Source organism: Etheostoma cragini, chromosome 6 (assembly GCF_013103735.1).
Source record: "Etheostoma cragini isolate CJK2018 chromosome 6, CSU_Ecrag_1.0, whole genome shotgun sequence".
Classification (NCBI taxonomy): Eukaryota; Metazoa; Chordata; class Actinopteri; order Perciformes; family Percidae; genus Etheostoma; species Etheostoma cragini.
In genome coordinates this window covers 1801881-1824061 of record NC_048412.1, presented here as the reverse complement: position 1 = coordinate 1824061, position 22181 = coordinate 1801881, and the positions used below count along the sequence as shown (strand labels likewise).

At 41.2% G+C, this 22181-nt stretch overlaps 1 protein-coding gene across 2 annotated transcripts in view; it reads right to left on the bottom strand.

The window, feature by feature from the left end:
• Positions 1–7345: 7345 nt before the first annotated feature.
• bckdhb (branched chain keto acid dehydrogenase E1 subunit beta) overlaps positions 7346–22181 on the bottom strand; it is a 61657-nt gene continuing 46821 nt past the window's right edge. The window contains exons 10-12 of one of the 2 annotated variants that reach the window (XR_004657017.1): positions 20462–20613; positions 18587–18625; positions 7346–7358 (exon numbers count right to left, since the gene is read on the bottom strand). Coding sequence is in view for 1 of the 2 variants with exons in the window: in XM_034874445.1 (XP_034730336.1) it covers positions 20473–20613 (141 nt within the window). In the remaining variant the exon portion in view is untranslated. Of the gene's footprint in view, positions 7359–18162; positions 18626–20461; positions 20614–22181 lie in introns of those variants that run through there. The other variant, XM_034874445.1, reaches the window with a different exon arrangement.

Here is a 22181-nt window from a genome sequence, read left to right as displayed (position 1 = left end):
GACACAATAATACAGATAATGTTAAAACACAGGCTGATGAGAAGGATGTAGGTTTGCACTAAAAACCAAATCTGGTGGACAATTATAAGTAATCATAATGATATAATCTACAGTTTTGGGACTGCATTAGTCTTCAGAATCCCATCAGGGGTTAGGGACACATTTGCGGCGACGCATATTGCCGTAGCATTCCACATGCTGTCCATCTGTAAAGTCAGCAGTGCAACATTTTGCTCGGAAACCAAGGAAAAACATCGATTGTAATTAAAGGTTACATCAACATAGGCTGGATGTCGTTTTTCCCTCACATGGGAACCCAATTTATGGTTGAATTCTGAGGTCGAAATCACAGAGAAAGTGAAGGCACAGCTGTCAGCCTGGTTCAGACGGGATGACATGGATGGAACGAGGAACACACAGGCTGGTACGGCTGGAGCTGCCTGCATACTTACCCGGATCATACCCAGAGGGCCGAGCAGTTCAAGGACCATATTGAACCCTGTGAGTGTGGGAAAAGCTGCTGTAGGGAGGTCACTTTAAGGCACGCTGTTACCATAAAATGTGGGTTTTCTTCTTGTTTGGACCTGCATGCCTCGTAACACAAGTATAATATACAGAGGGTGTAGTACATAGTTGTTGCATACAGCACAATGCAAAACAGGAAAGAGAGCTATATACAGTTTCATATGATATAATCTTGGGGATCTTGGGAATGGGGTTGAATGACAGGGTGCACTCTATACTTCAAGTATAGAGAAGGTGACACCAAAACCTCTCACGATAAAACGCCGCTCGGTTTACACTCATCCAAGCATCACGAGCAAAAAGACGACACACAGATGTATCGTTACTACATATTTGGAGGAAAATAATATGCTGAACTCCATGGGCGATGTGAGCTGTGTGGAGGTCAATGTCCCCACCAGTGACACTGTGATTATGACTGACCTGAGTCAATATTTTATATGGCCAAAATGGTAATTTAAGGATGAAAGGAGGGATAAAAAAACAACCATGTGTAGTTAAAACAGTGCCATGCCATTTGAAGCCATATCGCCCTGTACTGCACAGCATGGTGCTATTCAAGGTCTCATATACACACACAATTAAACAGGGATGAGCAGTCCACAGAGTCCACAGGCAAGAACAGTGTGGTAGAAATGGCTGATGTTCATCACAACTTCCAGTTAAATAACAGAAACGTTTGAAATACCGTCTTCATATGTTTCTTCAGTTGATCTCAGGGCGAAACGCGTCCTGTGGGATGCGAAGGTAGAAGGCGATGCCGTGTCTCGCAGGCTGTCTGGAGAGTAATAGGTATGAATGATACCGAGTGAGTCAGGATACCTGCTGCAGCTGGGTCGGCCTCCTGTTATTCTGTGTTACCATCAGGCTTCGAAAAATGGTTTAATTAAAAAAGAAAAGAAAAAAATCGCCGTTGTGAGAGAGTCATGGGAGACTGATGTTGACGGGGCTGCCAAATTATGAAGGCAATGATGCTAATCTGATAATAATGCATCATGCTGCAGTTTGGTGTGTTTGTGGCCAAAGCGAGGCTGTGTAGAAGTCTGGGATTTGGCATTTGTGGTTGCAAATGTTTCTCTGTTGCTGTCTTTAATTTGTTACATCACAGGTTAATCATCCTGCCAAGACATTATTTTGTTGAACTGCAGGTTTTTCTGAGTGAGTTTGTCTTCAGCTGGTGCCGTACGCTCCTCTGCTGCTCCAGCTCCAGATCAGCTCACGGATCCAAGTCTAAAAATCCTCCAAACCCTACAGCGCTGAATTAGTCCCTGGATCTTACCTGGACTCTGAATCGGTCGGCTGCTTGGCGTGCAGATCGTTGGAATGCGCTGAGAATCCATTAGGGAAACTTTTCTCCGAGGGAGGCACACACAAATCTATGGGAAGAAAAAAGCAGAATTACAAAGCTAAATCATAGACTATCTTAAAAATCAGTTCCCATTATCCTCTCAGTTAGTTGTAAAGAGTTTTAACGCTGTATTTTCCTTTCACTGCTTGAATGAATCATTTATTTTAGGATATCAGGTTCTGTGATGACGCTCTAGATTGCGCGGAAGGTACTGATGTCACCACAAAATCTAACTATTAATTACATACACATTCACTTAAAGTATGTTAGGTTGATTTGTGTGTTTGTGTGTGTGTGTGTGTGTGTGTGTGTGTGGGATGATGATAATAATACTACTAATAATAATCATCATGTATACTTTATTAGGGGAAATTACAATATATACTCTGTTGTTGTTACGCACATTACACACAGGCCTGGATTACCTTTTTCTCTTTTTTTCTTTTTTTCTATGTGTATGTATGAGGGAGAGAGAAAGAGCGAGAGAGAGAGAGAGAGGCAGACTGATTTTCAATGTTAGCAGGTGTCACAATTTCTTTTTGAACTTCTTTTTAATCAAAATTCCTGTAAACTGGAAAGGGGATGTTAGAGGAGGTTTGAAGAGAGGCAAAGGACAGGAGAGAGAGGGAGGGAGAAAGGAGGAGAGAGTGGACAGACAACACTGGGTTATACTGTAAACGCAGATGCTGGGCTGTATTGAGCCAGAAACAGCCTTCAGGGCGAGTAACCCGGGTAAATGGGCGGATAAACACCGGAACACAAAGACAAACATGAAGGAATTAAGAGTCAGACAGAAGGGACTGGTGGCAGAAATCAATGGGCTTCATTCATGACACACAGTGGGACTATATTTAGAAGGGACCTTAGTAACTGTAAGAACCAATATTTGACTTCAGACAAGCCATATTAGACAGGAGGAAGTGTATGGACTTTGAGACTCAAATGATGATGAGTAAACGTAAAAAATGAGGTAATTGTCCCCGTGAAAACAGAGATTTCTTCACTAGCGATGGCTTTGCAGCCTCTAAAAAAGATCGAGCTCCCGCATGCCGATAGAGCCCAGATACATCGACAGTCTCCGGGGGTCACAGTACCAATCATGAGTTCATTGACTGGGACGTTGTTTCACTTGGATTCCTTGATCTTGACTGTCCAACTGAGAGGAGACAGGAGTTGATTAATATGTTGATAAAGTCATCTAGGTCGCTGTTCTTCACTAGAATACCTTTGATCTAACTACCCCCATGGATCGAAACCACTTGCTGCTTCTCATGAATTTGTGTGAGCGCGTGGCAATAAGGCTGGGTGATATGGGGAAAATCAGATATCGCGATATTCTTGACCAAATACCTTGAGATTGATTTTGCGTCAATACTGTAGCATTTACAACAGATGCTTTGACAAAATATCTTCATGTTTAGATTTAACATGAATAATCATCAGTAAACTGGATATATTGACTGAATGAAATGAAATGGCAAATAATAGAACAGCTAGAACAGTCTGGTAAGTTCAAAAAATCACACCAATTCACTGTAATGCAGCCTTTAAAACCAGGACAATATCCAATATCAAAGATGATATCTAGTCCCATATCACGATATTGATGGATACATGTAGGATCCCACCAAGCTGTTCTCATCCATGTGGTATAAATGCCAACATATCCAGCTGGCAAGCATCTCCGGAGACACTGAATCTTCAAAGACATCTTTGTGGAGGAGACACCCCAAAATTCTTGGTCCCGAGGGCACCCCCCTCAGCCCTGAGGCTGAGGGGGGTGCCAGAGAAAAGGCTATGTGATTAGCATCATATGCTAACTACCAAGCATGCTAGCGACCATGTTCAAATGCTTGATTTGGATTGCAAAATGTAGTATGGTACTGACATAACAACTTCATACGGTGCAGTATCTTAGCATTAAGTCTCAAAGCACAGCTGAAGTATTATCGTATTTTTGCTATTGTTGAACAAATAGCATTTTTGACCTATTGGTGTAAAAATATGTTATCAAAAAAATACTAACGTTGATATTCTGAGGCGGAAAAGTGATAGCCCATAAACTGTAAACATTAATTCATATTAACAGTCTATGGTTATACCTGCATCATATTATATCCGGAACCAGGCTTTCCACCAGCTCTGATTGCATATAGAAGTCTAGGAAAAAAATACCTCAGGAGACATTTTCCTAATGGATTTATGGCCTCAATCTCTAGTTTCAAGTCTTATTTAATGATGTTCATTTTGTAATAATAATAAAATAATCATAATAGTTGATCCCTGGCTTCAAAACGGCAGCCAAAAAACCAATGGGTGATGTCAAATGTTTTTATTACAACCCACTAAACTGCAAGAACAAAAACAAAAGTCTGAGGGCGGGGCCGTGTTTCTGTTGGTACCTACTGGGATGTAAAGCAGCTGTTGTTCCTCAGCTTTGCTTTGAGCTCGGTGCAAACATTAGCACAGTATGTGTGTTTGCTCACACATGCTTGAAAAGTCAGGTAATCAACAAAAATCATAAAGGGTCAGACTGAACGTCAGACAAACACACCAATAGTTCCATCCCTAAGCCCCACCACTGCGGGGCTGAGCTTTACAGCTTAACATCATTACACAAAAATCTGGATGTCAGATTTTCCAAGTCAATTCTTTTCCAATTTGTTTAATTCCTATTAAAAATCTGATCTAATTAAGTCATCTAAATAAAGATATTGCAGATAATAATTATAGGGGCTTGGGTTTAAAGTTAGAATAACAGAGTCCGACGAAGGATTGATCAGTAGAAGGTGTGTGTGTGTGTGTGTGTGTGTGTGTGTGTGTGTTTCCCTAAATATTTGCCTTGGGTGTAGGGCGGGTCAGTGGCTGGGCGTTGGGGGGGGGGGAGAGAGAGAGAAGGTGTCTGTGGCGAATCAGGGCCTTTGAAAGGACATCAGAGCAAGTTCTGGCCTAATTACCACCATGTTTACACCTACACATCTGGACCACGCCGGCATCTGCTGAGTGATGGGGACCATAGAAGGATATAAAGGGAGCGGGTCAACACGGACAAATTCATTCAGTCAGGGATGGAAACACATGTAGACCAGGAGGTCTAGTGGCATCAAACAGGATTGTATTCCCTTTCTCTTTCTATATCTTTAAAGGTGCTGGTTCAGTTATCAACACACAACATCTTCTTGGTTTAATTGGACTGGTTCCTCCAGATCATTCTTTAGCGTTTGCCGATGTAATGTTTGAGTATTTTCTTTGACGAATCAGTCCACAGACACACACCCAACACATATTTTAGCTAAAACTGACTTGAGACCTGATTACGGCCGGGTACGAATTCTACTCACTAAGACTCGCAGAATCCGTGTTTTAATACCTGATGGCTAATAATGGGCGCCAATGTTCGTTTTGGCTCCGTTGGGATGGACCGGATTTTGGCTCAGGTCTAACTATCCTTGTGACTCTTTTTAACCACGTTAACAGCAGCCAATGTCAGCGATGGTCCACCACTGTTGGCCTGACTGTAATATCTCAACCATTGGATGGATTCTCATTGGATCTGGCACAGACATCCGTTTCCTCGTCAGGATGATTCTTCGTAACTTTCCTTCACTTTTCAGCTAGAGCCATCAAGAGGTCTACATCTACAGTCTACACAATGGACTGACACATCTTTTACCCAAATTTCTGGTTTCTATAGAATGAATTCTGGGAACTTGGGTGATCGCCTAACGTTCACTCTGACACCATGAGGGGGACATTTGTGGGTTTTACTGAAATGTGCTACTGTTGGATGGATTGCCATGAAATATGGCACAGATATCCATGGTTCCCAGATAACTTGGGTGAACCCTTTACTTCTCCTCTAGTGCCATCCTCAGACACGATCACTTCTGTTTGAGATATTTTGTGTTTATACATTACAGCCGCTCAGCATCAGAATATTGGCCTTTTCATTATAAGCGTAAGAGCAGAGAAGTGAATGTGTACAGGCTTTGATTGGAGTTTGACTCGTTAAGGAGCCTCAGTGGGGAGCAAAGGGAAATTTCCACATTTTCATCCTTTATGATGGACACAAACCCAAAATAGCTATTGGCTTCTTCTTATCAGCACTGCCACAGGGAGATTAAAATAGTTTGTTCCCAAAATGTCTATTACTATGCCTTAAATCACCTGTGTTACCCCTGATTAGGGGGAACACACACTTGTCTTAATCACAAGCAGCCACAATAGTCATCATTTAAGCTACGATTCATTATTATTTATGCAACCAATGTGCCAAAAACATTTACTTCGACTAAATCCTCACCAGACACGGTACCACAGCCATTCATATTGTAAAACCCTGCAGCAAAACAATCAAGTCTTTCTCACGAAAGAAAATAAACTTCAGCCTCTGCAATGAGTGGGTTTGTTTTACAGTATCTCAATTTGAACTGGACTGTCACAAAGAAAGGATCAGTCCTGAGTCAGTGATGTGAAAACCATGCATGCTGCAGGCAGCCATTGTTTTCTCCATTGTTCTCCCTGGTGACTTAAATAAAGAGAGACTCCAAAGCCACACGGCTCTAAATATGTATCTCTGCTGTGCTAATTAGAGACTGTCCGTCAGGCGGGCACTGAGCCCAGAACGAGCAACGGCTAAATATACCAAAACAAAAACAAAGCTTCCAAACGGAAAATTATAAACATATAGGCAGAAAGTCGTGGAAAAAAAATGCAAATATAACGGTGGAAAGGGGACTTTTGTGTGTGTGACTGTTATTGAAACAGCAGTTTAATGAGTCGGATGTTCGGTCACAAGCTGTGAGAAAGTGGCCGTGTGGGAGGGCGGGGGGGTGTTAGTGTTTTTAAAAAGGCCGTACAGGTCACACTGTCAATGAAGGACACAGCTTCGAGAAATCAGATAGGAGAAACAGCCATTCCTCTTATTTTCCAACGGCTCAATTTAGATAACTGGTTTCAGGTTTTAGCAACGCTGCAACAATGTGACGTTGTTCTGGTTCACTGAAATGAAGTATCTCAGCGGAAACAAGTGCAAGAGAAGTATTTTAAAGCAGTATTGATACTTTTTTGATGCTTTGATAGCAGATCAAGCTGTAAATTAGTTTTCCATTTACACATCCATCAGACACAGAGACATGTGGAGTTGTGTTTGCACGGGCTACACCGGAGTCCCCAACATATTGGCCGTTACCCCCCGAGACTAAATTGTTGTCACACCGATAGCTAATATGTTACAGAGTGTCAAAATTGAATTCATAAATGAGTGATCTTCTTAAATTAAATAAATGTATGATCCACAATTGTTGCCATGCATTCGTATCATTCTGTGTGACACATTCCCTGAGAAAACCTTTATTATGCTGATATATATTATGAGCAGACCCAAATGATTTGTTTTTAATTTATTTTCTTTTACACCGTTTTCAGTGATCCAGAAGAAAAATCAACAGAGTTTTGTGGACTGCTTTTCTGATGAAGAAGAAAACTTTGGGTCCACAGATTCTGGGTGCCCCTGCTTATGAGATATCCCAAGGAAATGATGTGGAATTTACTTAAATGTGTGTGTGTGTGTGCGCGTGCTTGTGTGTGTGTGTGTGTGTGTGTGTGTGTGTGTGAAATTCCCCGCCTGATTCAATTTCTTTTGACAAGCCTCTTAGGAAACTTGGCGCTGCATGACAAAGACGTTCTCTTTCGGATCTTAAATTCTGCTCAACTTAACCGCATTTCCGGACTGACACATTATTTAAAGGTGCCCTGCCACACAAAACCGTTTTTACTTGCATTTTTTAAATATGTTAGGTCCGTGTGTGTGTGTGTGTGTGTGTTTGTGTGAGGATGAACTGCTACCTCCTCTGTCAGCTCTAGCCACTGAAAAGAAATAAGAGGAGAAATCAGACCAATCACAACAGCTGGTCAGTCTGACATCAAGCTGCCTGAGCTCATTAATATTCATGAGCTGGGTAAAGGATGCTGATAGCGGAGCTGAGTCTTCCTGCAGGCTTTCTATACCACTCTAGAATGGCTTGAAACAAGGTAACCACGGTAACCAAGTTACAGAGTCCATGGTAGGACTTCAGACATTACCACAAAGTCACAAAATACATGTGGCAGGGTATGTTTAAGTGAATTTGCAAACCTTGGTAATGTGGGGATTCGTTGCAAAACGTTTGGATGTCTCCTCACCCACACAACAGATACAGTGGGGCTCAAAGAAATATGCATTAATGTGCACAAAGAAGCCAAGAAAAGAATCTCCAAAAGGCATCAAATGACAGATTATACATTCGTATTATATGTCACAAAAAGTTAGATTCTATTTTGCATTTCTGCTACACCCACACTTCTGCAATAATCCTGGCATCTCAGACAGTAAAGGCATGTACTCCGAGAGATTGTTGTTCATATTATGGTCTGTTAGTAGTACCGGAAGGGTCCTGATCTAATTTCCTGGTCTAGTGTGATCTCAGCAGGGTGCAGGGTCAGCAGATTGCCTGTCATTCACTGCTCCTCTGCTCCCAGCTCAGATAGAAGTGCTCTGACTCAGCCTCCAGGAAGGTGAAGGTTTTACTGTTCACACATTTCACCCTCACTGAACTCTTATGACTCCTCTCTTCCCTCCCTGCAAAATAGCGTTCCTTGAGATCCTTCAGCACCGCCGCTCAACGGCACATCTGACACATCTGGGAACCAAGAGTGAATTAAGTGCTCTGTGTCTACAAGTGGGTTTTTTTTTCTTCTGAAAAATGAGTGCGTGGAGGGCTGAAAAATGGAAGCCATGCCACAAGCCCGGACTAGCATGTTTCAGTATTCAAATATGTGACCAGCAACAATTTCAAAGCATAACAGCACATTGCAGAGTTTGACTTGAAGAATAACCAGCTAGATAGATAGATAGATAGATAGATAGATAGATAGATAGATAGATATTTTGTTCATCCCAAAGTAAATTTAGGCATCCAGTAGCAAGACAACCATAACACAACAAACATATATACATACATATAAATATATATATATATATATACACATATATATCACACATATATCATGCATATACACACATATGCACACATAAATCACACATATACACACATGTATCACACATATACACACATATTACACATATACACACATAAATCACACATATACACACATAAATCACACATATACACACACATGTATCACACATATATCACACATATATTACACTTATACACACATAAATCACACATATACACACATATATTACACATATATCACACATATACACACATTTATCACACACATATACACACATTTATCACAAATATACACACTTATATCACACATACATTAAAAAAAAACTAAAAAATTAAAATTAAAAATCACTCACAGAAATGCAGTGACCACGATAAGGTGAGATACTACTATGGACTGTGTGTAATGATGATGCAAAAGTCTATAAGTGCCCTGATGTCTATTGTGTTATTTGTATTGATATAAAGATAACGTCTACACACATGTTATTTGATTGGATGCTAGTCTCACTTTGTCCTAGCCTGAAAAGCCAGACCCACATCAAGGTGTTGGGTTCGGGAGTTCCCCAATGGCAGGGCTCAATCCGAGGGGCGGGATTAACGGTTGTCTATCAAAATACTGTGTGCTTTGACTGCTTTTCTTCTACAGACCGTCAAAAAGGAATGTCAAAGGTTTATCAGCTAAGCCATCTACCTGTCTCTTAGACCCCATTCCAATGAGGCTACTTAAAGAAGAGTTACCCGTGGTTACCACTCCATTACTAGACATGATCAATATGTTTTAATTAACAGGTGATGTAGCACTGCCATTAGCTGTGATGCGTAAACGATGTAAAATACTGCATGACCTACAATCGTATTATTAGAAGTTATTGTGCTGGGCCCTCAACACCTCCAAACTTTATAAAGGGTTATATCTACTCTAGATGGTATTGCCCTGGCCTACAGCACTGTCAGCAATCTAGGAGTTACTTTTGATCAGGATATATCCTTTAACGCATCCCCCCGCCCCCCAACAGGCCCGTCAGACACCGCCCACCAAGAGCCTGGGTCTGTCCCTTGTCCCAAAGGACCCAGTTCAACCGATAATGACATAATCTCACAAATAACTATGGTGTACTTTACAAAAAGCCTTTTGCATAGGCGTCGATTTTGCTGGGGACGGGGGGGGACAGGGGAGACAGTGGGGCCGTGGGGGACGGTGGGGACGCGTCCCTATCACATTTCATCATCACTCATTTCGTAACCACCACTTGTCTTGAAAACCTCACAATTTAGAATGTATAGTCATTCAACTGCACATCCACAATATAGAGATGAGTGAGATTACATTGAGACATAAAACAAGTAAAAAGAGAAACAGTATAAATATAAGTATGTGCAATACAAAGTATGTGCAATGGAAAATTAAAAATCATTATTAGACAGTGACTAGTGCAAATGTCAGTAGCAGGAGGATGTATTGTGGCGAAAACAGTGACATGAACAATATGAATTTAAAGTTACTTAGTGCAAATAGGGTTCAGTGTCCCTGTAAGCTCAATTTAGGCCAAATAAATATAGTTCATAACACATCATTCTTGAGCGACAGATGCCAACAAATCCACAAAAATGTCTCTATTCCCACAGGGCGGACCCAGACCGGCTACATGTAGCTCCTCTCTCTGAGTCCCATCATGTCACACTGTCAACGTGCTACATGGATACCTGAAGCCAAACATAGTAGTAGTCTTAGTTTGTATGAAAACAAAAAACATTAAAATAAAAGATAAATAAGGTAATGTACTTCTCAGCACAATCGTCCAAGTGGTTCTTAGAGACTCATATGTCCAACGCTTTCTGAAGACTTTCTTCTTTGTAAAACGTGTCGGACATCATCACATGATCACGTTTTCGAGACGGTTTTATTCAATTACATTAGTAAGCTACAGCGTCTTTCAAAACAGGACCTGCGCGAAAGACAAAAACCAAATGAATGCGTCTCTGTCCCCAGCCCTTCTGAACTCCTCTCTGTCCCCAGCACATTTCAATCCAAACTGACCCCCGTGGCCGTTTTCGGGTTCTACAAAACTCAACTGCGAGCTTCACAAACCCCTCACAGTCGGACCTGGACAGATGGTCCACATTTGGGTCGTATCAACTTTCACAGACAATAACTTGTTGCTTTCACCAAGCTGGGGAAAGGAATTGCTGGCCTTGTTTAGTGGGGAACAAAACATCATCCCAGACTCTGGAACAGACTCCCAGTTTGCCATGGAGAGTGGAAGCGTGCAAGCCCGACATGCAACACTCCTTCAATTAGGATTGGAAATGATTTCCTTGCCACACTAATTAGCCCCATTAACGTCAGATGAGACTAACCTGCCCTCTGTGTCGGACAGGATGTCATTGGTACACAAGCACCAAACGTCAAAACGCCCTCCCTCAACCTCACCATCCGGCCTTAGGAACCACCTTTCAGCCCCCCGACGGTCGGGATTAAAACCAACCCTCACCTGGTTGGTTTTTGTAAAGACACCGATGCTGATAATGAAGGAAACATCCATTATGTAAGGGGAAAATGTCTGATAGTCAGACAGGCGGATTTACATGTGTTTTGTGTTTCAGAGCTGAGTGCTCTGCTGGGCTTAAAGAGGCAGTGGACCACAGCTTGGAAACCCAAACAGTAGGCTACATGCTGTGCAGTGAACGTGTGTGTGTGTGTGTGTGTGTGTGAGTGTATGTGTCGGTAAATGTTTGATGGGGTAATGAAGCTTTGGGTAAATGGAGTAAAAACAGCCGGTGTTCTCCATCCGTCCCTTGTGATTCTAGGAGACATACAGTGGAGTTTGTGTTTTTAAAGGCGAATACACACATCACATAAGAGCAGTAGTTTATAGACAGTACATTGAATGTATGCCTGAACATTCACATGATATACTATGGTTCAGAAAAGTTTTGCCGTGAGTCTTAAGATTTGTGCCTGTTCTTTGCAATGGCAAAAACAAAATGGCGGCCACTCCGACCGTCCTGCTATGTTGATTTGAACGGAAATGTCCGTTCTACTCTCAAAGTAGTAGTCAAAACAACAATGGTGGTAGTATGGTTGTTAGAGTCTAGATTCTTTCTTTATTAGCCTAAATGGGTGGGGACAAACCTATGCCATGATCAGAAATATTATATAGCCTATATTTTTGGGAACAAGTAACTAATATGTACAAAGTTGCACAAGTTAGGCTATAAAGTTACAAAATGCAACATGTGTCATGCGCAGCGTCTTCTCCACTCACACACCTCATGTGAGACATTTTGGAGAAATGTTAAAAACTTTATTTTTCCAGCATTTTATCAAGTATTATGGCAGCTGTGTTGACATTATTCCATACTATCTCTTTCTGGCTTCATGCTGTAATGGGTCATGTGTTAAAAATGATAATAACAATATAATGGATCCTTTTTTAATCCCACAAAGGAAAATTCCAATGTTTTCTCTCTGTTGTTATTACACACAGGCCTGAACTTCACACACATGCTCAGTACCTATACATATAAGGGGGCGCATTTTTTTCAAATAAGCTGCACTTTCAACACATAAATTGCAGATTTTCATGCAAAATGATGCAGGGCTTGCATGATTTCAATATTGTTTTCATTGTAAAAAAGTCACTTGTATCTTATCAGAAAGTTAAAAAAATGTTACCATGGGAACGTTATGAAGTGACGTAATTACGACAAATAATGTCCAACAGCGATTTCGTCAAACAGCAGTTTTTGCAAGTTCCCACAATTTCATTGCCAAATTTGCAAAAATATCCTGCATATTTCATTGCACTTTTTAAGAAAATGTGCCGCAAAATCAAGGATTTCTGCCTGCAACATTCACAAAAAAAACTCTGGAACGACGGATTGTGGATTAAACTAATCCTAAACAGATTTCTGTCGTCCAAACAACTCCGAAGTGTAGGTGAGAAAAAAACTGTCAGGTTGAATTCAGGCTCGGGCTCATAATTACAGTTAATTTGTCGGGCCAGGCCGGGCTGGGCTGGGCCGGGCCGGGCCAGGTAAGGCCAGCTTGGTCTTTTGGGCCCGATCTAAGCTTTGATGCTGCATTCTGAACTGGAGAGCAAAGAACGGCATTGAAGGCTTTCTCGATTGAGAAGCTCTTGTCGCTCTTCTCTCGAATGGTTTCTGCTAGAGTTTGATAGATAGATGGTCGAATCAACTGCCAAGTATTTTTTTGAAAGTGCCTGCCCTTTTCCAAAAAAACTGCTTCTCAGATGGTTCTGTGTAGAGAAAAAAAAAGAAAAAGATTTGTATCACGAACACTCCATCTATTCTAGAACCACACAATTCCAAGTGAAGAATTGGCTTCAGTACAAAGAAATAAACTCCAAAAGTCCAACAAAGGCTCTTTGTTGTGATCTCCCCATCAGGAGGCAGTAAAAAAGCATTTGTCCTGTCTAGATTCATTATGTCCTAAGTCCGAGTTTTGTACATTGAAAAAACAATACATAAGAATTTGATCCTGCAAATGTATGTGTGACATTTTAAAGAAAGGTTAAAAACATGATTTATTCCAAGTATTGTAGCAGTTAAATTGACGTTATTCCATACTTCCATACTGTGTGTAGTTCAGGCCTTTTATCTCTTTCTTGTCTCATGCTGTACGGGGTCATGTATTAATAATGATAATAATAATAATGGATCCTTTTTTAATCCCACAAGGGGAAATTACAATGTTTTCACTCTTTTGTTATTTCACACAGACCTGAACTACACACACATGCTCAGTACCCATACATGCACTAAAGAGTGGGGGGGCTGTCCATGGAAAGGCGCCCCGGGCAGTTGGGGGTTCGGTGCCATGCTCAAGAGCCCCTTGATAGTGCTCAGGTGGTGAACTGGCACCTCTTCAGCTACCAGTCCAGCGCTATACTTGAACCAGAAACCCTGTGGTTCCCAACCCAACACCCTAGCTACTGCTCCTGAGCTCATCACAAGGGCCTGAAGTTAACTTTTTGGACCACCCGCCACTGTTACTTTTTACCAGCCACTTATTTTGTCTCATACAGGTGAAAAACAGGAGTTACTGTGTCCAATTCATGGTAGCCTACTCGTTTACGTAGGCCTAGTAGGGGGGCCCACCTTAATAATCCAGCATAAAGGCATCATGTCCTATCCTGGGCTTGGACACACATTCATATGGTTTGATAAAGTACTTATGGGACTTTAATTTATCATTGCATCTACATTCTACAATAATATAGCTGTACTCAAATTAAGTCATCCTGTACATCTCTGCAGTTTTTTGTTGTTGTTGTGTGTGTTTGTGGGTGTGTGTGTGTGTGTGTGTGTGTGTGCGTGTGTGCGTGTGTGCGTGCAACAGTCGCGGGGGGAACGGCTTTTGATTTAGTTGACCCATAAATCTCTACTTAGAAATCCCATGTGGACAAAGAGACTTTGAATTATTATGAAGATCATAGCTAAGGATAACTTTGGAGGGGTGGGGGGGGCCTCTAGCTCCCCCAGTAAGAGCGTTCGCCCCATGTAGGCTGAGTCCTGCAGCGGGTTTGAATCCAACCTGCGGCCCTCTGCTGCGTTTCATCCCCCATCTCTCTCCCCCTTTCATCCCTATCTACTATAAAAAAGGGAAAAAGCCCCCCAAAAAACATAAAAAAGGATAACTTTAGAGGATATAACAGCAAGGCTAAGGCGAGGGGATGACTGACAAAGGCAGTGCCAGCAGTCATACCTGCAGCTATGTATTACACAAATATGGTAAGGTTTCAATTTGAATGTTATTTACTGTATATAGCGCCAAATCACAACAGTTACCTCATTGTGCTTTTCCTAAAAGAGCAGGTCTAGACTGTGACTCTGTGATGAAACCAATTGGTAAATCTGAAGTGTCAAAATCCAGGGCACAGATATACAGAGGACAGCTCATCTGCTATTTTCAATAAACCCTGTAGTGTTTCTCCCATCAGCGAAAGAGAACGTGTTTGTCAGGAAAGAGTTTCTTATTCAATTATTGCAACAATGTAAGAAAATGACACTGAGTTCTCCTGAACTGAAAAAACTAGCATTTTGTCTTAGTCCGCCACACATCATTTATTGCACCATCATAATAATTTTCCCCTTTAACCGCATGAAAGACTATCCCAGTCTACGTATTATAATTAGCTATCAAAATAAAACATCCAATGGATGTTGAATAAATACAATCCTACGGATGTGTAACGATGCTGTAAAACAACCCCTTAAAACCATCAAAATGCACAAGAGGCCACATTACAGGCCGAGCGGTTCTATAATATTCAGTAATCTCTGGTTGTGCGGTTCGACGTGCACCAGAGCATCTTCACCCCCCCCGTAGCTTCACATCGTGACCTACCACCCCTGGTTTTGTGTGTTTCATGTAAATATAGTGTGTAATGACACACTGTCGGAGCACAGATGCTATTATGGCTGTCTTACCAAGCAGAGGTCATCTTTGCCACCCCGCCCTAAAGAGGGGCCGCCTCCCCGCCGTGGTTAAAGGCCCTGCTTTCACCCAGACCAAAATGACAGACGGGACTTTATCTTTACATTTGGACCAGGGTTTGTGGTGGAGAGTGCTGAGAATCCTGAAACTTTACAAGAATTTAGCAGATACACGCTAATAGGGGGACTGGGGTTAAACCACCTGAATCTTTGCTCTCTCGCTTGTGACTACTGATTTTGGGTGTTGAAAACTGCACAAACGTTAGGATAGGTGTCTCACTGGCAAGCTAAGCTGGAGTCCAACATATCTCAGTAGTTATGAGAAACAGGGAGAGAGTATTTGGCATAGAGTGTTAGATCCAGCACATTCCAGCTTTAAGCCAATCCAAGAAAATATTTAGAAATGTCTCCCTTCGTCACTCCTTAATATTATTCTTTTTTTCCTTATACACCATGATGGGAGTCGGTGTGTTACCACAGCAGTAAAACATTCCACTAACATCTACATTTGGACTCTCTTCAAATACCTATTTGTACTTATTGATATGCCTTGATTGGTTTTGCTGTTTAGTATCGATGAATTGTAACTGAAAAACTCAATTAAATGTCCCCCTTTGAAAAGGTCAATAGGAAAGATCTGGACTGGTCAGTTACCATGAAACCACAGTTTCTAGAGCATTCTAGATGCACGATAACCATATATGACAACCATTCTAGATGCATTTATTTTAATAAGCCACAACTCAAAATGCATGCTGTCAACTGGTTTAATTAATTATCCAAAACATCCATGATGCAGTTCTCTTCTACTGCACTCAAAGCCGTTCCCATCACTTTCAAAAACTGAAATATATATATATATATATACATATTAAAAGCAGTTACTCAAGCAGCGCACTGCCACACACATCTTGACTTCTATACTCAAAAACATATTTTTAAATAACGCACAAGGAATAAGTACAAACTGAGAAACGTTTGTGATCTTATCGGAAGATTCTCCACATGGGACCAAATCATAGGACTCTCTGGTGACCGCATCTAGATTTAAGCCATCCTACTCTTCCAAAGCCCAGTCTGTGCCATGGGGAAAACATCCCCCTCATAATTCATTACTGGCACTTTGAAGTCATTCTCACCTTTCTCCTAAACTCCACTGATGGGTTGAGTTCAGCACTTGAGACGCAAATTAAAAGCTTAGACCTGGAGGCACGGGGCCATCTGGTCTCGCTGCTCTGTCTTGTGCTTCCACTGTAAATGTTTCATTAGCCGGCTGATTATTCATTCCCCGCAGGCTGAAAACTGCTTGAGGAATAAATGACCATAAGGTTGTACACAGTAGTCAAATTACATCAACAAATACAAGGATGCTTGTGTAAAAACTGGCATGTAACATATGCAACAAGGTCTAAATATGTCATTTTCTTAATTATTCCATTAATCATTTGGTCTGGAGAGACAAAAAAGGGTAAAAAGTTTTTATAATGTTCCAGAATCCAAAGTAAACTTTTAAATAGTGGTGTAATGATACATTGATCGGGATCATTTACCATATAATCAATAATATAATCAAGCTAGAGGGAGACTGGGCCGTACAGCCCGATCCAGTTGGGGAGAGTTCTAGCCCAACCAGCGTCCTCTTTACCCTGTCTCTCTTAGTTCTGCTGTAATTGTTCTAGACTCCTGGCGACTTCCTTCCTTTGACACACTGAGCTCCTCTCTCCTTTATCTTTCCCTTTCTATGCATCAATGTCCCAGCAATGGTTGTTACTAACCTAGCTCTGGTTAGTCGATCCCCGGTGTCCTTATGTTCTTTTACCCCCAGCATTTTTCCTTGGATCAAGGAGGCTCCAAAACCATGGTTGCAGCTGTTGCCGTGGTCCTGCTGCAGGTCCTGAGATGCCCTGTTACATCCTGCTACGTCCTGTAACACCCTGCTTGGGGATTACTAGAACTGTTAGGTCCTGGTTAATTCTAGAGTGTTCTAGACCTAGATCGAGATCCAAGTGTCGAGACATAACTCTTCTTATGAAGTGATACTATAAATAAAAATTATATTTTAATCGTTTGACAGCACTAGTTGACATATGTTAGGTCCAAATGTGTGTGTGTGTGTGATGAACTGCTACCTCCTCTGTCATTTCTAGCCACTGAAAAGAAATAAGAAGAGAAATCAGACCAATCACAACAGCTGGTCAGTTTGACATCATGTTGCTTGAGCTCATTAATATTCATGACCTGGATAAAGGATGCTGATAGCCAGGCTCTCATTAGCTAGCTGTTAGCCAATAAGAGTCAAGCAGCTAAGCTCATTGAATATTAATGAGAAATGGCCCAAATGGAGCTTGGTGACTCTTCCTGCAGGCTCTCTATACCACACTTGAATGGTTTGAAACAAGGTGACCATGGTAACCAAGTTACAGATTCCATGGTAGGACTTCAGACATTACCACAAAGTCATGAAATACATGTGGCAGGGCACCTTTAAAACTTTACAGCAGAACAAAAGTTTGCACAGTGGCCATGATATAACGTTTCTTTAGTTTTCAAATTTGACATATTTAAACCAAAATGCTACTTCAACTGAATGTTAGCTCTTCATTTTTGAAGATTTGGATACAAAAAAAGTACTGTAAATCTAATGCAGTACAACATGTCCTGGCGATTTATTAAATTTGCCTATCTGGTATATACTGTATTTTCCCTAATCCCATGACCAGTGGCTAAACTGTAGGACAGGTAACTTGATGACTTTGGTATACACTGTAATATCCCAACATATTCAAAGCAATGTAAATCACCAAACCAAACGTTTTCACCAATACTTAATACTTTATTTTAATTAAAAACCACAGATCCACTACATTAGTACAATAGGGTTCAATTAATGTCAAACTAAATAAAGATTAGAGCAGAGCTGGACACATCCATCCAAAGGTAACAGCACAGAGAGGCAGACAGTCACAAATTCAATCAAAGACCGTTTCCTCCACAGTGTCCAACTCTCAAATCATATGACGTGTTTTATGTTGAAAGCAGAGTTTCACCAAATAAAGTGGGAGTCATTTTCCCCTTGCAACAGAATGATGTTCCCTATGCAGAGGAGCTGTAACAGTCTATTACCTGGATACACAGGGGGATATGGAGCCTATCTGAATTCTGCTTCCTGATTGGATGATTAACAAAGTGTCTTTTCCTGGCCCCTCTCCACTGACTGGATGCATAAGGAGAGAACAGGGCGGGTATGGAGTCCAGGGCTACCAGAAGTTGGCCCCTAGAAGAAGAGAGAGGTTCAGTAAGTCAAAGGAAATAACTTGGCGGTCCACAGTGGATGGCAGACGAGGAGGAAAAGTAGAGCTGTGTGGGGCTGTTGAGCAATGAAGAGGAAACGTGTTGTATTCAATTAAACATTCTATTAATTAATGGCTCCTTCCACCTTATTAATCAAGGCCAACATCTGATTGGCTATAACTCAAGATGACAACAACAATGAAATAGGGATTATGAAAGTATCTGGCAGGCTGACACTCCCAACTCAAAGGTTATTAAACCTTCTGCAACCACTGGAAGACAAAACCATTCCTACAGTGAGAGAGAGCAGTGGGACATTTCATAAGTAAATATGACATGTAGAACCCGTTAACACTTGGCACTGAAACCAGTCTTGGGTGGTCTGATTACAAGTTGGCAGCTCTAAACACAGGTGTGAATCCACCCAAAACAGATGCTTCGGTATCCTTAAAACACTCGAGCTTCACACTGGGTACCAGAATGTCCCCAATTGTGCTTATTAGAAGACAAGACAGGTCTCTCCTACCACCAGGTGTATCCAAACAAACATTTGGACTTGCAACGGCAGGATTTATTGTCGCGTCTCATCGGAAGAGTCAGACGAGGCCTGATTATTGGTTAACATTCTTGACGGACTTTTAAATCTTTAAGCGCAAGGACTAATAATAATTATTATAAAGTCTTGTCTCCTTTTATAATGTTTATAAAGAAAGAAACATAACGGAATGAAATCACTGTTGGGGGCTACCATCATTTATCATTCATTCATATATACCTATGCGCTATTAAAATGTCTTTCTTAATATTAAACTTCTTTTTTTTTGATTATTTTTGGGGAATTTTTAGACCTTCATTACTGGACAGATGAAGACATGAAGGGGGGGGGGGGGGGGGGGGGGGGGGGGGGGGGGGGGGGGGGGGGGGGGGGGGGGGGGGGGGGGGGCATGCAGCAAAGGCCTGCAGGTCGGAGTCGAACCCAGGCCTGCTGCTTTGAGGAGTAAAGTTCTACATACGAAAAGATTAAACTTCTGAGGAGAACTGTTTTGAATTTTCTTAATAAATAGATTAATAAATTGATCTGCAGAGTAAGAAATAAGTGAAAAATGCCCATTATAATGTTCCAGAACCCAAGTTGAACTATTAAATCCTCCTGTTACGCCATTCCAACTCTGGGTGAGACACCATGTATCCAGTCACACCTGAGCAAGATATTTTTATAATTGGGCTTTACAGAAGCAAGATGGTATGTTAAACGGATATTGTTTGAAGATATGCAATGTAGGCTTTAATATCCCAGTCCAAATAATATACATTTTTGCAACTGATGTGGACCTAAGTGCGACATTGATGGTAGTTAAAAATGTGGTATTTAGTGGAGATGTTGGCTTTGCTTCCAGCACCCCTATCCCATTTAGCAGTTGCATCTTTCCACAAATAAAATCCAATGTGAGCTGGGAATGAAAATACACTCCACTTGGTTATTAGAGCTGCATTTCAGATGTATATGATACCGAGCCCTGGAATATGTATTAGCCTGTTATGTTGGTATATGAATAAATGATATATGTTTAGTGGAGGATTATATTAGACAGCTAAGTAAAAGACTGTGGGAGAAAAAGGAATAATTTTCTCTCTAATGATAGTTGCTTGTTACTGATGGCAGGTCACAGTTTTCATGTCTTCATAACTACATTACTGGAATATATAATGCAGATTATAGGGCCATAGATGACAGGCCTTAGTATACACTAAGTGTTTGAAAATTACATAATATCTCTTTGCCACTTTCCTTCAAAGGAAGCTATAAGAGCTTTCTTACCTGACAGGGGTTCAGTAGTTGATCATCTTCTTAATTGCCTCAAAGCACTTCCACTTGTCTGGGATGTAGAAGGGTTCAAAGATGTGAGGGAAGGGGGTGTCATAACCGCAGACCCTACTGATGGGAGCCTCCAGGTTAAGGAAGCACTCCTCCTGCATTGGGAAAAAAACACACAAAAAACACAACACAATTCATTCAGGGAAGCCCCGCTAACATGTTCAGACTACAACTGCCCTGATCTTTAAGTGTGAGAGAAAAGAGGGGCTTCTGTCTTACAGTCAGCTGCATGTCACAAGTATGTTCGGCCGATAGGACTATCTTGACAACCTAATTTCATTTTTATAGCTACAAATAGTTCATAGATGGTCCTCAGAGCAGGCCAGTGCTAAGGCAATTTGGCCAAAGTGCAAAACAAGCCATGACTCATGTCTCTATATTGGCTTTTGACCTCTTCCCATGGAGACAAAGCAGAAATAAGTTGGCCAAAACACTCCAAATGGGACAAACCCCCTGATGAGTTAAATGAACACACTTGGATGCACGCGCAGACTTGCAGAAACAGACCTGAAGTACCCTCTTTCAAATGAAAATGACCTGAAACAACTCAAGCAACCGAAAAAGCAGAACGTACTTTTGTTGACTCAAAGGGAGCGTGCACAGCCCCCTCTTTGCGTATTGCCTTGTTGTGCACAGTCTGTCTGACAAACAGAAACAGATTTTGACCTGTTTCTTTGGACAGCATCCCAAACTCAGCCATGTAATCCCACATTAAAGAACCCATCAACTGACTGCCATGGAGCAGTCTGGCATCTGACAGAGCAAGACTTGTGTGTTTCACTCTGTGTTATTCATTTCTTATTCAACATCTGGCAGAGTCTAGGGGAATGTCAGTCTTGATGAGGAGGTGTTTGTGCATTGGTACTTTTACAGCTTGTTAAAATACAACACACCAGGAGAGGAAGAGAGAGACGGCAGCAGAGGTCTGCTGTTCTATGTGCCTGTGGAGTTGACACGGTACAGTAAGAGCTTCTTGGGTTGTATCACTAAATGAATGCATTGCCAAGTAGGAAGACACATCCAGAATGATCAAGGTTGGACAGCTTTTAGTTTAAGTGCACCTGACTCGTGGAATAAAATACAGCACTTAAAATCAACTCACTTGTGGTTTTGGACACTAAATAGTCTTGGGAAGGAACTAGTTTTGGTAGAACATTTAGACCCCGCAAAAGAAAACGCCACATACAATATTAAATGAAGTTAACCGTTTACACAGTACATTAACGTGAGCTGGATTGTGCTGTATATTATTCTAATACTGGCTTTTATCTGAGAATTAAACGTATATTCGCATACCATGTCCTTGCCATATTCACCACTCTGCTGCTGGGAGTTTCTCTTCTTAACAGAAAAAAGCTGTTTTTTCCAGGTGCTAATTCCCAGAAAATAAATACAATTGAATATATAATCAGTGAAGCTAATGTTAATTAATAAAATTACAAACCTTAACAGTGGATTACACCCATGCATTTTATTGTGTGGGGGCAATGTAAGTGGGAATTAAAGCTACTATAATAACAGGGAATGTAGGAATGCAAATACATTGACTGGCTATTGCTGAAAAAAAATGCTAACCATAAATAGTAACTAAAAAGAAGTTTGCTTTCATAAAACGTTCCATTTCTCATCCATTCAATCCTTTTTTTCTGGTGTGTGTTTTGAG